The sequence below is a fragment of the Lemur catta genome, chromosome 1 (assembly GCF_020740605.2).
Source record: "Lemur catta isolate mLemCat1 chromosome 1, mLemCat1.pri, whole genome shotgun sequence".
NCBI classification, from domain to species: Eukaryota; Metazoa; Chordata; class Mammalia; order Primates; family Lemuridae; genus Lemur; species Lemur catta.
In genome coordinates, this window is record NC_059128.1 from 133,966,496 (window position 1) to 133,984,135 (window position 17,640).

General features: G+C 39.6%; 1 protein-coding gene across 1 annotated transcript in view; it reads right to left on the reverse strand.

Annotated features, from left to right (window-relative positions):
* The window catches only part of C1H10orf67 (chromosome 1 C10orf67 homolog), a 78,568-nt gene that overhangs the window by 22,637 nt on the left and 38,291 nt on the right, over nt 1-17,640 (reverse strand). Inside the window, exons 9-12 of the mRNA XM_045556868.1 lie at nt 13,322-13,378; nt 12,495-12,674; nt 7,843-7,866; nt 6,997-7,020 (exon numbers count right to left, since the gene is read on the reverse strand). Coding sequence (XP_045412824.1) covers nt 6,997-7,020; nt 7,843-7,866; nt 12,495-12,674; nt 13,322-13,378 — 285 coding nt within the window. The remainder of the gene's footprint in view (nt 1-6,996; nt 7,021-7,842; nt 7,867-12,494; nt 12,675-13,321; nt 13,379-17,640) is intronic.

Here is a 17,640-nt window from a genome sequence, read left to right on the forward strand (position 1 = left end):
AAGCCAGGCACGTCACATATATTATCATTTGTCTCTATATATCTACCTATTCACTTCTTCATTCATATGACTTTTAATGATTGAAAATGCACGCACATATGTAAAAATTAAACTTCAGTTTTTGTTTTGTTTTGTTTTGTTTTTGAGACAGAGTCTCACTCTGTTGCCCAGACTAGAGTGCAGTGGCGTCAGCCTAGCTCACAGCAACCTCAAACTCCTGGGCTCAAGCAATCCTCCTGCCTCAGCCTCCCGAGTAGCTGGGACTACAGGCATGTGCCACCGTGCCTGGCTAATTTTTTCTATATATTTTCAGTTGGCCAGATAATTTCTTTCTGTTTTTAGTAGAGACGGGGGTCTCGCTCTTGCTCAGGCTGGTCTCGAACTCCTGACCTCGAGCGATCCACCCGCTTCGGCCTTCCAGAGTGCTAGGATTACAGGCGTGAGCCACCGCGCCTGGCCTAAACTTCAAATATATACAAGTATACATGAACTTAAGACTCTCACTTCCCAGAAGCTCAAAGTTTTGTTCTTTTTTCTCCCCTAGTTTTTCTTGTGGTTATTACTATAAATAAACAATAGCCTTTATCCACTGGGGCTCCCTCACAATAAAGATTAGGAATTTAGAGCATTCATATTTACCTTTTAGTGCCTCTCTCCTGCATATCCTAATTTTTTATTTGCATGTTTAGCTCTTATCGTGGTTGCCTTTATTATGACTCTAATATATGCAAACTTCTATATTCTGATATATTAACTCATGCTGGGAAATTTATTTACTTTTTTTCCAACATTCTTCACTCCTTCGACTGCTCAATTGTTAGAAAGACTGTGATTCATTTACATTGTCAATGTATATAGCATTGTTCTCTAATTATAATTAAGTCCTCCATGCTTTATTTATTAATCAATCTCCACACTGATTATAAAATATAAAATCTGAAAATTAGCATTTACAATATGTTCACATTACCATACAACTAAGTAGCATCACTGGATCCACAGGGAAAGAAATGTAAGCCTGTTACTGAAACTTAGCTGCTAAAACCAGCAAAAAAAATTTAAAAAATGTCAATTTTTAACTTTTTCTAGTTTCCTTCCCTTCTGAGCCATTCTTAGCTTCCTCTTTCTTGTGTCCGTATCATCCTACACGTTTAGTTCCTGTCATGTTTGCTTAGAGTATTTCTCGATTTTTCATGAATGGTAAACTTTTTGAGTTTTTACATATTCAAAAATATCTTAATTTTGCTTATATACTCAATCAGGTATAAGACTTAGGGACCAAACTATTTTTTTCCCTTTTGAAAACTTTGTTTTATTTTCTTGCAGCAACCAGTTGCTAATGAGAAAATTAAAGTAAATCTCCTTTTTTTTTTTTTTTTGGTTCCATTGTAGTTAAACTGTTTTTTTCCCCCTCTTTTTAGTTTCTGGAGATCTAAAATTTGACCAGCATGTACCTACGGTTTCATGAGTTCTAAGACACACATTCCCTGTCCCAGTCAGCATTTTAACATCTTTGAAGCTGAGATGTTCTTACAATTGGTGTGGATATCACAATTTAATTGACAGTAGTTTTTCCCTGCTAGTGCTAAAATAATGGTGCATCTTATAATGAGTGGCATCTGAGATTTGATAAAACATGGGAGATATTCTGCTTTTCCTTTTTAAATCCTGCTTAGCACTTGGTGGGCCTTTTCAATCTGAATATTTGGAGTTTTCCTCCTTCATTTATGGAAATTTTCTTTTATTTCTTTATTATGGTCTGACTTCCATTATATCTATTTTGCTTTTAAAAATCCTACTGAAAGACATTAGACCTCTTGGATCTAGCCTCCACATTTTAATTTTTTTCATAATTTTTCCCTGCCATTTCACATTATGTTCTAGGAGATTTCCTTCAGTTATCTTCCAGATTATTCATTAGGTCTTAAGCTGTGTCACTTTTATCATTCAGCCTGCCTAGTGCCTTTTTTGGGGGCAATTTTATTTATTATTTCCATGAAATTGTTCTTTTACTCGGACTGTTCCTTTTTCATAGCTGCCTGTCCTTGCTTAATAGAAAACAGGTTTCTCTTCAATGTCTCCCAAAATATTTTTATTGAAAAAAAGTCTTTCAAGCTCTTGTCTGTTCCCTGAATTAACTTTTTCCTGCAGGACCAAGTGCTTTCTTTGTTCTCTTGGTTTCTCCTTTCATTCACTATTTATCGAACGCCTACTGTGTGCCAGGAATTGTTCTAAGTCCTGGAAACACAACAGAAAAGAGAACAGGGCTGAAGTAGAGAAGACAGATTTGAGAGAAATTATGAAAAAGGTCAAATTTAGGGGGCTTTTTGAGTGAGAACAGAGCTGCCTGGAATTTCTCATTTGGGCAACTAATCGGAGAATAAAACCATTCACTAAGACAAGAAAAAACAATAGGAATAAAAATGTTTTTTTTTTTTTTTAACACTAGCTTTTTCTTTAATGAGAAAGAATTTGGCAAATTCAGATTCACACACTTGGAGTTTGAGGTACCTACGGGTTGTTCAAATGAAGACATACAGTGGGCAACTGGGACAAGGCCTGGAATTTGGAAGAAGGGTCAATCCTACAGGTATAATTTGAGAGTCATCAGTATATCAGGTGAAGCTAAAGACTTGGATAAGGCTGTTCATGACATCCCTAGACTGAGAAGACAGAAGGTCAGGATGGACGCCCATGGTGCAGGCATGGCTGACTCGCAGTTGTCGCTTGTCCCTGGCTGGGAGAATCCTCAGGATTGACTTAATCCCGAACCTGCACCCTAACCCACTGCTTTTACCTGAGGTCTCCAAACCCTAACTCCTCCTCCATCAGGGCCCACAATCCTGGAAAGCCTTTTGGTGGTCTTAGAACTACCCAAATAACTGTTCCCTTAGTTGTCTACACAGTACCTCGAACTTCTTAGGAGAAACTATCTCCACAAGCACAGTGACTCACTCTTCTCAAGGCCCATGTGACAGGAAAGTAGCCAAAAAAGAAAGGCCAAGGCACAACACCACCAATTTAACAAAAGCAACAAAAAGTCTTTGTTATTGTTAGCCTTCCTTGGCCTCAAAAAAGTGGATGTCGGCTGGGTGCAGTGGCTCACGCCTGTATGTAATCCTAGCACTCTGGGAGGCCAAGGTGGGAGGATCACTTGAGGGTCAGGAGTTCAAGACCAGCCTGAGACCAGCCTGAGCAAGAGCGAGACCCCACCTCTATAATTAAAAAAAAAAGTGGGGATCACCAAAGTGACATGAGGCAGGCACTTTTGGGAATCCTTCCACCTGTTTGTTCTCAAGGAGCACAATCCACTTGAATTGCCTCTCTGCCCAGGATGCAAGGGGTTCAGAATTCATTGCCCTTTGGTAATAGTAGGCCAAGGAAGTCACCAGGGTATGAGTCCCAGGCCTTGGGCATTTGCCAGTATACTAAAGGGAAAAAATTAACATGAATTAAAAAAATTAATGCACAGAAAATTAAAGAAAAAACCAATCAGTAGAACAAAATAAGTTTCCATGTAGAAAGACATTAATATTTCACTATACCCAAAGTCATGTGAGTGACTGAAAGTTTATAAAGGAAATTCTGTGTTTAAATTCACAGACAGTAAAAATCAGTTTCAATTTTTAAGGCTCCCTTTTCCTGATTCTCATATAATGATCAAGTATGTAATAACTAGAGATAAGTCTGTGCTAAAGCATATCTTCTATAAAGCAAATAATTATTCAACCTCTCCAAAAGACAATACTATTACAATGATAAAGATAGCGTCTCTTTTCATTAAAAAAAGAAAGAGCACATGTAGACTAGAGTGTTTGCTCTCCAGCTGGAATTGAACTTTCAACTCTGCGACAGCATGCTATATTGCGTTCAGGCTCTGTCCACATTAAACTGTCATTTTGTTTTGCCAGCTGCTGACATTCCACTTTCTCTGGAATACACATGCTGGTCTTTATGTGGTCATTTTGTTGACAGGTGCAAACACTGGGCTGCTGAACAATACATAGAGGTGAAAATGAATGGTAACACGAATATAAAAGTAATTAACTTCCTAAGTAGGAAAACGGAAATCAAATAATTGTAAAGATAATTACCATTAATAATTTATTATAAATATTTCTCATTTTCTTTTGAATTTGTACATATATTTATAACTAAAATTTCATAAGGTTAAGACATAAGGCTCATTTATAACAGAAGTTATGATTCTTAAATGTGTTTCTTATTTTTTAAGCACTTAAGACATATCTTCTAAAATGCCATCAATATAATCTTCTATATTAGGAATCAACAACTGAGCTTTGTAAAAACTCTGGTTTTACAAACAGAAACACAAAAATGTTTATCAACTGCCGTAAGATTAGCTATACCTTTTATCATATCCTCACACCCCTGTTCTCTTTTTTCTTGTCAAGAGTTATTATGTTCTTCTATTTTTCCTAATTTCTGCAAACATCCCTCTTATGAAATTTTGCCCATTCTCTCTGGGAGTGATGAAAGGTGTCTTTCCTCCTTTCCTCTTCTCCATTTCAATGTTGAATATAGTACCAACAAAGCAGTCTTTCTAGCTCATCATGAGGAAAGATGACTTTTCCCCCAAAACCTCAATCATTTGACTTTATATTAGTGTTTTAGTAGTGTGCCAATGGGCGGTGGTTGGTCAGGAAAAGGAGGGGGTGATAGAAGCACATGAAAAAGGGAGAACCAACCTTGTGCACTTACAATTTGGAGAGAAGAGACTGAGAATTAGGAACATTGAGAATAGGATACGAGGCTGCATGCAATCACACAGCACTTTCAACACAAGCAGGTTAGAAGAATAAGCTGAAGTGTAAAGACTTCTGAAGGTCAAGTGTGGGTTAGCAGAGCAGTCTGAAGTAGCTGGGGGCACAAGTTAAAAGGGGAGTTCACAGTTCACATTCACTCACAAGGTTTTCCCCCTTTTTTCCTCTAGCAGGTGCTGATCAGATAAATTCAGGGCAGAGCAATTTTGAAGAAAATCATTTTTGGGGGTGCAGACTTGAGGTCAGAATCAGCTGCTACTAAGGGAAGAGCACCTTTTATGGGTCCTTCTATCTTAGGAAGCAAAAGTGTTAACCTCCTGGGAGAGAGGAACAAAACTCTCTGGCCGACCAGTCTCAACAAAGGTGGTCAGTGGTTGATGTTGTGAAGAAGTGTTAGTACCAAACCCCACCTGTTTCTCCCAGGCCATTCCTTCCTAGGAAGGGGAAGCTTTCAACTGCTGGGGAGGGCATCAAAGCCTCTGCTCACAGGATGTATTAATAGATGGAGATTTATTATGTCAATGGGAAAAATTAAAGAAACATGCTCCTCCCAGGGGGAGGGGAAGAGGAATTGTCTTGGACCTCAGACAAAGAGGCAAGGGAAAAAAAAAAAGAACCTATTATTAGGAGACAAAATGATCAACAGAACCAGACTCAGAGATGACCCATGACCCAGATGTTGAAACCATCAGATGGGGGCTTTGCAATAACTATAATCAAAATGTTAAAGAACCTAGGAGAAAGAGGTGAACAACATTCATGATCAACAATAGATAGGGAATTTCAGCAGAGAGGTGTAAAATGTGAAAAAGAGTCAAGTGAAAATACTGGAAACAAACAAGACAGCCATAGAGATGAAGAATTTCTTTGATGGTCTCATCAGCAGACTCAATACAGCTGAGGAAAACAATTAGTGAATTTCAAGATGGGTCAAAAGAAATTCCCCAAACTGAAACAAAGAGAAAAAAAGTCATTCAAAATTAATAGCAGGGCATAGAAGAGTTGTAGGACAATATCAAACAGTCTAACACATATATTCAAAGGCAAAGACATAATTGAAGAACATGGTCAGAAGTTAAAGAAAAATATCAAACTACTAATTCATGAAGCTAAATCAGGATAAATAGAAATAAAGAGATGAAGGAGGAGAAGACAGCAAACAGCCAAAGACATGCTATAATCTAACTGTTGAAAAATAAAGATGAAGAGAAACTCTTGAAGTCATTCCAAAATAAAAGACACGTTACAGAGAATCAGCATTAAAAATTACAGCAGATGTTTTGTCAGAAACTATGTAATCCAAAAGACAGTGGAGTCACACCTTCAAGGCGTTTAAAGAAAATAAAACTATCAACCCAGACTCAGAAAAATATCTATCAAAAATGAAAGCAAAATAGAGATATAGAGATTTTTTTTCAGGCACACACAAAAACTAAGAGGATCCATTGCCAGCAAACCAAAAGGAAGAGGCAATATGATAACAGACAGAAACTTGATGTACACAAAGAAATGAAAGCTCCAGAAATGGTATCAATGAAGGTGTCAAATGCAAATCTTGCTGTGACACATTATATCAATTTTTGTTCCATGAAAATATCTATGTTAAACTTTAATTTTTTGAAGGATATAACATGTTAGGAACTCCAAAGAACTGTACCTTTGATGGAAACATTGGAAAAGATTATCTCAAAGGCATTTGGAGCAGGATGCATGGACAGCTATGAGTTTTATAGTGGCTTTCTGGAGAACTCATAACACTCTTTTACTGCTGAAGACTAAGCTATTTCGTGGGAGATTCCTAGAGGTTCCCGCAAATTGCAGTGGCTTCTCATTGACTTCTTTTCAATCAGCTGCTTGGATGCTTCAGGCTGAAATCTGAAATCTTTTATGGTTGTTGTTGCTTTCTTAATTTTTTGCTCTCTTAGCTTTTCCAGTGGTTGTATAAGAATCCCACCACTATGTAGTATATACATGTAATGGAATTCAACTTATACCCCCTAAATCTATTAAAATAAAAAACAAAAGAAGAAAAAACCTAACTTCATATTATAATCTTACTAATTTCAATACAAAAATTACCTTTAAAACATGCTAATGCTTCATTTAATGTAAACCAGATAGAAATTGTTATATATATTTTCATTGGAACCCACTTGCAGATTCTCAACAAGGGAGACAGACCATCAGAATCCCACTCTAGGTTGTTACATACCTTTTCTTTAACGGGTTCTGGTTTCTTGATGAACAAGCAGATGTTACATTGAGAAAAAGAAAATGAAGGGGATATTAAATGAAGAAAAATTTAAGAACCACCTCCATGAAATTAAATTCCTAAAGCAAACAAAATTGACATGTTATAACTCATATAGACTTATTCCCAGAGTTTGAAGACAGAGCTGGGACCTGTCCATCAATTCTGGTAGCCCCAATCCAAATAAATGTTCACTGTGTGCTTTCAGCCATTGGATTAACTGGACTCCCTAACACTTCATAGCACTGGTTGTAGAGAACTCGTTTTTATATTCTACATCTGAAATAGAAAAAGGAGTTATCACAGCCACACACAGTGCTACACGCCTGTAATCCTAGCTACTTGAGAGGCTGAGATGAGAGAGAACTGCTTGAGCCCAGGAGTTTGAGACCAGACTGGGCAATATAATGAGACAAGATCTCAAAACAACAAGAACAAAAACAAAAAGGAAAAGGTGTTACAGACCTGGAATAGAAAAAGGAATTATCTACCAATACCATGAAAAGTTATGGAGTTCAGTTAACACGAGAGCTGAAACATGTATATTTCAAGAGCTGAATTATATATTGAACAGAGAAGTGATTCCCACACTGAGACTGGTGAAGGAGACCCTCAAGCTATATTTAAAAGCCTAAAGTAAAAGAGTACCCTTATTCACTAATTAAGGGGCATAGGCTAACAAAACTTAAGAACTCTTTAAATTTAGCTAGCATTAAATCAATTCATGGAAGTATTACTGGTTATCTAAACTTGTCCAGATATGCAAATTGGAAGAAATATGTAAGAGATGAATAAATAAACACATACCTCTTCTTTAGTAACTTTCATTTTCTTGATGAACAAGCAGATATTACATGGAGAAAAAGAAAACAAAGGGGATATTAAATGAACCAAAGTTTAAGAACCACCTCCCTGAAAACAAATTCCTAAAGCAAACAAAATTAATGAGTTATAACTCATATAAACTTATTCCCAGAGTTTGAAGAGAAAGCTGGGACTCGGAGAGATTAGGGCTAGAGAGAACGGGTTTGGAGAAACTGACAAGTTGGCAAAGTTGGATCCAAAGAGGGTGGCCAACAGTCCACTGCCAGTGTCCAGAGGGGTGTAACCACCTTTGTGCATTGATACTGAAGCAGTTCCATGAGAACACATAGCTGCAGACAGCAGCATTGGCAGACACAATGGTGACAGGATGAGTGGCAGCATGTTAGATGTTCAGGCTTCTGGGGGAAAGACCCACATCTGGACAGTGTCAGGACTCTGGACAAATGACCTGGTGTTCAGGACTGGCCTCAGCTCCCAGTGGGAACTGTGGAGAAGCCCATAGCTGAACCCAGGCAAACAGAATTAAGCAACACCATGCAGTGAAGAGTAAGAAGGCTGCTCTGTGGATCCCTGAATGTCCAGATGACACTTCCCTGACCACCAAGTCAATATCACATGTGGTCAGGACCTAACATCTGTCCCCATGGCTGAGAGTGCCTGGGGAAGAACAGGGCATAATACAAACCTTCAATTTATCTATTCCCGATTTCCACAGCAAAATCTTCCACTCTTAATTTAAATCACACCAAAGTATGGCAAACTCCACAAATAAAATGTTATAACCGTTTCCCAACAATATAAACAAGAAGAGAAAATATAAAATCCCTCAAGAGGTTTTGAACAAATAACATTTTTCATGTGTGCAACAAATATGGAATATTATTTTCCCTAGCATATTTTCACTTCTAAATGTACTAAAAGCATTTATTTGTCATCAAACTACCCGGAATAAAATAGCCTATAAGATAAAAGCTACCTTTTCAGTTGAATTTTAAACACGATGTTACTCAGATTTTCAAATTTGGTCTGTTAGAGCAGAATCCCAAGATGAATTCGTTTTAGCAATAAAGGAAAACATTTGATTTAAAAAATAAAGTGAATAATTGTAGTGTCTAATTTCAGTTATCTCTACATTTTTAAAGGTATTCAAAATATGAAACAAAGATCCAGTAGGATAAGGAAAATTCTTTTGTGTTGGCATGCATAATCTATCAAAATATGGTAAATATCCTTTGACAACCTGCAAAGATCACGCACGTGCCCACAATTGCCTTGTCGCTGTATTACTCCATTGCCCAGTGCTACCAGCTACGCAATGAGAGAAGCGCTGGCTTCTCCACATTGCTCTGCACAGCTATTAACTAACTGCCTGCTCTATCAAGCCAAGCCAAGGGAAAAACGAATGGAATACTGAAACAACAGATTATATTATTTTTTCTCTAATAGAGTTTATTTCAAACTTCATATGCAATTTAATCAAACAAAAGGGTCATGTAAGAGAAATAGTAAATTTCAGAAGGAAAGACCTCTTTTTCATCTATCTAGCCTATAATCCTATATGCCTATAATAATAATCCTATATCCTACAATAATAATTTTTAAAAATGTACAAGCTTGCAGGGTGACGATGGTCATAATTACAAAACTATTGTGAAACTGTCTTACCTAACAATTCTTGAATGTTTAAAAAAACCCAGCGCTGTAGAGTTTTCATTAAAGTCTTTTTATCTGCACGAATTGCTCCGTATTGGGAGAACTCTAAGAATGGGAACAGAAACGACTTTGTCCCATGTCCCGTTTCCCACGCAGAAGGGCCCTGATGCTTTCTCCAGATCCAAGCACACGCCATATGTTCCGTCGGCACAGACCAGGGGACCCCATGGAAGCTCACAAGGCTTCCAGGGAAGGATTTACTGGGTGCAGCCTTAATGAACTAATTACTGTGGAGTCAGGGCTTGGAAAATCTGGGAATCCAATTTAACCTTGATATGTGAAGCCTTAGTATTTGATATGTTTTACAGCTATCAAAAAATAAACTTTACCTGAAAGGATTACACAAATACAAATTTGATGTTGTGAAATCTTTCATAAATAGTAATCAGACGGCAGTGTTCGTATCGTATTTTTCAGACTGGCTAAACACTCTGTTTATCACTGTGTGCTCCGCCGTGGGGAGCATGTGTTCTGTTCCCACCGCCTGACACAGATTTCAAAAAATAAGTATGATTAATTGGATAAGTGAAATGACTGATGTAAAAAATTCCTGTAGCAAGCTCTCCATTTGGTCATGGACACGTGGTCACCTTTTAAAGATAATTTTAAGAGATCCAGCTACCACAATAGACTTAAATACTTAAAAGAGAGAAGCAGGAAAAATTATAACTAGTGTGTGTGTGAATTAATATACAGTGAAGAATAAAGCACATGGGAAAGTGAGAGAAAGGAGTGTTTATAATAACCGGATTATTATTAACAACAAAAGTGCACATGATGCTAATAATGGTGATCTAGAAAAATATATTTCACTTTACAATTGAGTCAATTACTATAAAGATGTGAACATCAGCAAGCTTGCAGGGGTGACTATGGCCATAATTGCAAAACTATTGCAAAGATGTTTTACCTAATGATTCTTGAATATTAATAAAAAACAATGATCTAGCATACATCCATCATCTCTCCCTTCCTCTGCTCCAATTTTTACTTACTGTTACACATTAACTTCAGACTCTCCCCCACATGACAAAATGTTAAGGTTTGGAAGCATCCAGGCCACAATTATTACAGTCAGATGGAAAGACGGTGACACTACTAAGAGAAAAGCCTACTGAAGTGACACCTTCCCAGAGATCCCAAGCCGGCCTTTGTCTTTCCTTTCTTGTGCATTGTCAGTGGGAGAGAACAGAAGATGTCATTGCCCCTCGTGGCCGTGACTTTGGAAGCTTCTGTCTGTAAATTGAGGACACTGGAGTTTCTGAGCTGGAATTCTAGGATTTAGTTCCAGCCATGGGTTGCTAAGGGGACTGCGGCACCTTCTGCTGCAGCCGCCCCCTGCTGCTGTGACCTCAGGACTGGACGCTCAGCTGCCCTGTCCCATCCCTGACCCTGCTCTGCAGTCCTCCCAGCCATCATCTCAGAGCCTCCGATCCCAGACCCCTGACACATGACCAGTTTCATGGCAGCTGACTCAGCCTTCCGGAGCAGGCTCACTAAGTTCAAGGCGTGGCATGGCGCCCTCACCCAGCACGGCTGGTCTTCCTGACCAGGTCAGCAGGTGGCGTTGCACACTCAGGCCAGGTTTTTTGGTTTTTGTTTACATTTTACTTTTTGTGGTCCAAAAAAAACCTCCCCAAACATGGATTATAAAACCATCCTACTTCTAGGACCCAGTCACTCACTGGTCAGTCCTGTGCAAAATTCCCCTCCCCCAGTGTTATTCCCTTCCTTGGGAAATGACACTGATTTCCAGTTGTCCATATTTCCTAACTTTCTGCAAAGTGAAAGTGCTCTTAGAAGAGAAAGCTTTCTCTCATCTTCTGAAGTCTCCTTCTGAGCGGAGTGACTTCCGCTAGTACAAAGCCTCCTCCTACCTGCTCCCAAACTGCTCTGCTGGAATGGGGAGGGATTCGCCTACAGGGTGGCATGAGAAGCCTGCTCCTCTCCTTCCCCCTTTTTGGAGCAAGGATGCACACAGGGTGCACGATTCTGCTCTCCGCCTCCATGTGCTGGGAGAGAGGCAGATTCTGCCCCTGTAGGGGAAGAAGGAAGACCATGGGAACACGCAGAAACAGGACACGAGAGTTTGTGTGAAGCACTAGACATTGGCCATATGTGTCACCGATTGGGTTCTGAGCTTTCTACAAGTCAACACTTACTTGCTCATAGTGCTGAAAGGGAGCCTTGGCTAGTTACCCAATCTGCAGTGCCACAGATCAACTGCTCTGGGAATATAATTATTCCCAGAGCTAAGGGCTGAAGAATATTCTCCAACATATCATCATGAAGGGAGGAATTGTGTAATGTAGCGAGCAGTGCCTCAGCAACCCCCACACGACCAGCCAACGGTGGCCTGAGCATCCCAGAGCTACTTCTTAACACATCTTTTTATGTCGGCTGGTGGTACCACCGTAGGTCCAGTAAGAACAGTTCTGACTCTTTGCGGGGGCAGATGGGTAAAGGAGAACCAAGAGCATTTAATTCATGCCTTCGTGTCTCTGATAGTGGGATTTAATCCAGTTGTCGATTGTGCAATCCTACATGAGCGAATGGACTAGATACCTATGTGTCTTTCAGGGAATCTTCAGGAAGCTTCTGATAGATGTTGGGCAGGAATGAGTTAGACATTATACACCTTAGAAAGTGCCTAAGAAGTGGCTTCTCTATTTTGCTAATTAAGTAGAGATTCACCAAGGCTTAGTAATGAAGCTAAATAAACCATCAAGCTTGGGGATAATGTTGGCTTCATCTTGGGAAAGTTAAGGGGCCTAACAAGGAGGAGTTGGCTTAAAGAGGAGCCACCAGGGCCCTGTTCAGATGTGCTCAGGCCGTCAGCCTTCCTGAGAGTGCTAAAGGTACAGGAGTCCCTCTGCAGATGAGAGTGCCCTAGTGTGTGTTGTGGTGGGAGCAGTTCTTACCCCAGGCCGCTTTTGCTTTAAAGCTTTCTTCTTTGAAGTCTTAGATTTTTTGGACCCAGCAGACGATGCACTGGTAGACGCAGAATGTGGCCTTGAAGCTGCTTCGGGCTTGGACTGGGGCTTGGACTGTGGGGGACACGGGGACGAGGAGGTCTCTTTCCACCTGGCTGATCGCAAGTGCTGGCACACCAAAAAGAACCAATTTTGTTATTCTCATTTTGTTTCTCAGATTTGTGTCCCTTTCTTTTCCTCCCTTCCCCTCCTCAGAGCTGGAATGGCAGAGTTGACACTTCCAGTCCCAGAGGGCATGGATCTGTTCTTGCTCTGGGACCCCCGGTCCTCCCTAGCTGGACTTGATTTGCAGGTGAGGCTCATTTCTCCACTCCCCGCACTCATCCTAGCAGCCTAAGAGAAACAGAACAACAGATCGACGTTTTGGGGAAGCACTGGGAAAGGGAGGGTCTTTGTGGAGGGGGTCAGGTGGTAGCCTGAGTTCCGTATTAAGGCAGGAAGAAGGTAGGGAAGCAGAAGGTAGGAAGGGAAGTGCAGGAATCTGAAGGCAGGGCCTGGGGCCCCAGGATGGGTACACAGGGACACACTTCCGCACTTTGAAGCCCCTAATGGCCTGCACCTTGCTCTCAACAATCATTGCCTGATCTCCCATTCACACTTCCTGCTCACACTCACTTTCAAGAATTTTCTCTTTCAAACTCAGAAGTTGGAAAGTGAAAAGCCTCAGTATGGTACCTAGAGATTCTTCAATCCAGAGGTCAAAATAAGAGAAATACAGAATTAAAAAAAAAAAGAGAGACAATTTAAATACCAACCCTGATGCTCAGGCTGCCAAACCTTCTTGATTCCATGTCCTCTTTCTGTCTATTAATCTAAAAGGGAAGGTTCACATCACTGGGTTATTGTTTGCAAAGATTAAAGAAGAGAATTTTCTATAAAACTTCTATAAAAAATGAAAAAGTAGCATTTAAAACCATTTGACTTCCAAAACTATTACAGGAATATAAGTTATAATATTGAAGGGGAATTAAGAGAAAACAAGCTTGTATCCTGAAAAAGAACATTAAAGAAAAGTGAACAGAAAGATATAAAATTGCAAATATTTACAGTAATTAGCATTTATTTATTGCTTTAAGTATCAGAGATTATGGAAAAACATGCATTGTTTGCTTATGAGTTGATAATTTGTTTGATACATTATTATAGCTATAAATTCTAGGTGTTACAAGATTTTTTTGAGAAATTTAAGATAATTTATTAGTCGAACTTCAACAACACAAATGAAATTTTGCTTTAAAAATCGATTTTAATTTCTAGGCATAAAAGTCATGATATCAGAAGATGTATTATTAATGCATGCTTCCATAATATTAAGATTTTTTTCATAAAATAAATTTATGAGCAAATGCCAGTGATTCTAATTATGACTAATCTTATTTGAAATTAAGCAATGATGAAAAATATATCTAACCATTAATCTCATTGGCATCTGAACAACAACTACAATGGATTTTCAAAACTCTCTCCCACCTACTAATGGAGCAGAACTCAACAGAGAGCAGATCTGTCTTGGGATACCTTGAAGTCGGGGAGGACAGTTAGTTACTGATGCCCATGAAAGACTATTTAGATGGTCTCGGTGTATTTAAACTCAGCCTCATATTGTCACGCATGGTTTAACGACGGGGATGTGTTCTGAGGTGTGCACATTGGGTGATTTCATCGTTGTGTGAACAGCATAGAGTGCAGTTATGCAAACCTAGATGGTGTAGTCTACTACATACCTAGGCTATATGGTATAGCCTCTTGCTCCCAGGCTACAAACCTGTACCACATGTTACTGTAATGAATACTGCAGAAGAACTGTAACACAATGGGAAGTATTTGTGTCTTTAAACATATCTAAACGTAGAAAACGTACAGTAAAAATATGGTATTATAATCTCATTGGACCAACATTGTATATGCAGTTCATTGTTGACCAAAACGTCATTATGCAGCACATGACTGTATTATAGTTAAGTTCCATTATAATGGTTTAAAAATAATTTTCTCCATACTACTTTGCCTATAAGAAAAGCTAAAGGAAGCTCAGAAATGGTAAATATCTCAGTAAATATATGACTGTTTTGTCTTACTTTCTTTCAAACACATAAGACTGTTTGAAGCAAGAATTATAACACTGGTATAAACATAAAATACATGACAACTCTAACGTGAAGAATGGAGAGAAAATTAACCAATATAAATAAACATATATTTGCAAAGGTTCTATATTTTACATGAAATTGCCCAACACTAACTCTAAGTGGATGGTCATAAGTTAAGATTGTAAATTATAATCACTACAGCAACCACTAACATGTGTAGCCAAATGATAATAGATATTAAAATGGAATTCTAAAATATTATAAGGTAGGCAAAAAAGAAGAAACAGAGGAACAATGACAAAAAAAAAAACCCAGAGAAAACATACAGAAAACAAATAATGAAATGGTAGTCTTAAATTCAGTCCTATCAATAATAACATTGAATGTTGGTGGACTAAACAATCTAGTTAAAATGCAGAAATGGCCAGGATCTATGGGGGAAAAAAAATCCAAGATCCAACTATTTACTGTCTATAAGAGAAGCACTTTCAATATAAATACAATGAGAAGAACTTTCTACTGTGAATTTTACATCAGGCATAACTATTCTTCAAGAATGAAAGCAAAATAAAGATATTCTCTGCTGGAGTAAAACTAAGAGAATTTGTTGCCAGTAAAGCTGCCCTCATAGAATGCTAAAGGCAGTCTTTGCACAAAAAGGAAATGATATTAGAAGGCTTGGAACTTTAGAAAGGAAAGAGCAAATAAACGAATGAAAATCAGGGTAAATATTAGTATAATATACTAACTTCTTATGAGTTTCTTGAATTGAATTTCATGGTTAATGCAAAAATTTTAACACCATCTAATGTGGACTTCAATGTATGTAGAGGAAATGCTTAAGATAATTATATTTAAAAAATGGGAGAGTAAAGGGCCCTAACTGGATGTAGTATTTCTACACTTCACTGGATACCAGTAGACTGTGATCAATCAATCAATAGAATTTAATGGACATATAGGGGACACTCCATATGACAGTAGCAGAATACATTTTTTTCAACATTCACAACTATAAACCACATCCTGAATCATACATTAAACCTGAGTATATTAAAAATTAATATTTTACATAATGTTTTCTAATCATAATGGAATCAAATAAAATCCATAACTGAAAGACAAGTGGGAAATCTCCAAACACTTGGAAATTCAACAACACACCTCCAAACAACTCAAGGGTTAAGAGGAAGTTTCAATGCATGTTTTATTTATTTATTCATTTATTTTTTGAGACAGAGTCTCGCTCTGTTTCCCGGGCTAGAGTGAGTGCCATGGCGTCAGCGTAGCTCACAGCAACCTCAAACTCCTGGGTCAAGTGATCCTCCTGTCTCAGCCTCCCGAGTAGCTGGGACTACAGGCATGTGCCACCATGCCCAGCTAATTTTTTCTGTATATTTTTAGCTGTCCAGATCATTTCTTTCTATTCTTAGTAGAGACGGGGGTCTCGCTCTTGGTCAGGCTGGTCTCGAACTCCTGACCTCAAGCGATCCTCCCGCCTCCACCTCCCAGAGTGTTAGGATTACCGGCATGAGCCACCTTCAATAATTCTTAAGAATGTAAAGGGATCCTGAGATCAGAAAGTTTGAGAACCACCAGAGTGGGACATAGAAATTGATCCTGGAAACCACATTCTAGTTATTCTGTATATTGTGTAGCTGTGTCACATGTGCATATTAACAGTATTATGAGCTTATTAAACTGTATGTCGTTCATGCCAGAGTGTGGGTTAAGCCACTTTCAACCAATGATTTTTGTTATTCATTCCTTCATTTACTTGTAACAAATATTTACTGTGCATCTACTCCATGGTGGCCACCACGTTAGGTTTGGGGGGGTACCCCGTGAACGAGACACTGTTCCTGCTTTCAAGCAGCTCACAGAATGGAAGCAGCAGCAAAGTTAGCACCATCTCCATAGAACGTGATGAGAGCTCTGAGAGGAGAACTGGGCGCCGTGTGGAAGGGAGCGGGGGGCTCCCCCTCCAGGCCAGGATGTTGGGGTGGGGGTGGGAGGAGGTTTCCCAGAGGAGGTAGGTAGTGTCTGACCTCTGAGCCGAAGGATGCATAGGAGCGGACCAGGGGCTGACCGAGAGAGGGCACTTCAGGAAGAGGGGACAGCAAAGAAGAGATAGTACTCTCAGGGATCTTGGGACAAACGTCCTGATTCTAGGAGGATAAATCTGTCTGCTGATTTCAGGTGGGGTGAATCGTGGCCAGGGTTTGGGGGCTTCATCCTGAGGAATTTTGAACAACACCCTCAAGGGACGTCTTCTTTCACAAGGTTTTCTCTCCGCCTCTCTGACTCCATGAGGAGATGGTGGGGGCTGAGCAGGACTGCTAGATGTCCTTTGTGGAGCACGTTTTACTGAGCAGTGGGCAGGACCTCACTGATGGCCAAACGGGCACCACGTGGGCAGCAGCACCTGCTCCCCTGCATGCCACGGCATGCAGGGGTGCAGCCACACCGGGCCATACTTGTGTCACTTTGTCTTGAGGAAGAGCCCCTATTCCCAGAGCTTCTCTATAAATACACCAAAAGCATCAGTTCCCTAGCTGGGTGGCCACACACGGCCACGTTACATGCCACAGGGCTGGGCACACTTGAAGCCTATCTCAGGGGGAACTCAGGCATGGGGAACCCGGTTACGGCAGCAAGGCAGGCTGCAGTGGTGACTTAGGGCTGTGTCCCCATAATGGTGCTAGAGCAACCTATATACCTCCTTCCTGCCTCAAGTCTGGATCGTTCTGAGAAACCAGGTGCACTGGGAGGAAGCAGATGGAAATTATTTAATAGGTAAGAGAAAGAGTTCAATCATAGTACTTTTCTGATGAGGACACACACTCTCTCTCTCTTTCTTTTGTTAGCTTCAAGATAAATGAAAGCCACTCAGTCCAGGAACTACAGAAAGATAGGAAATTATTTCATATGCTTCCCCAAAAGCCCATCTCAGGGTTCAATCACTCCATGTTTCATTGCTTATC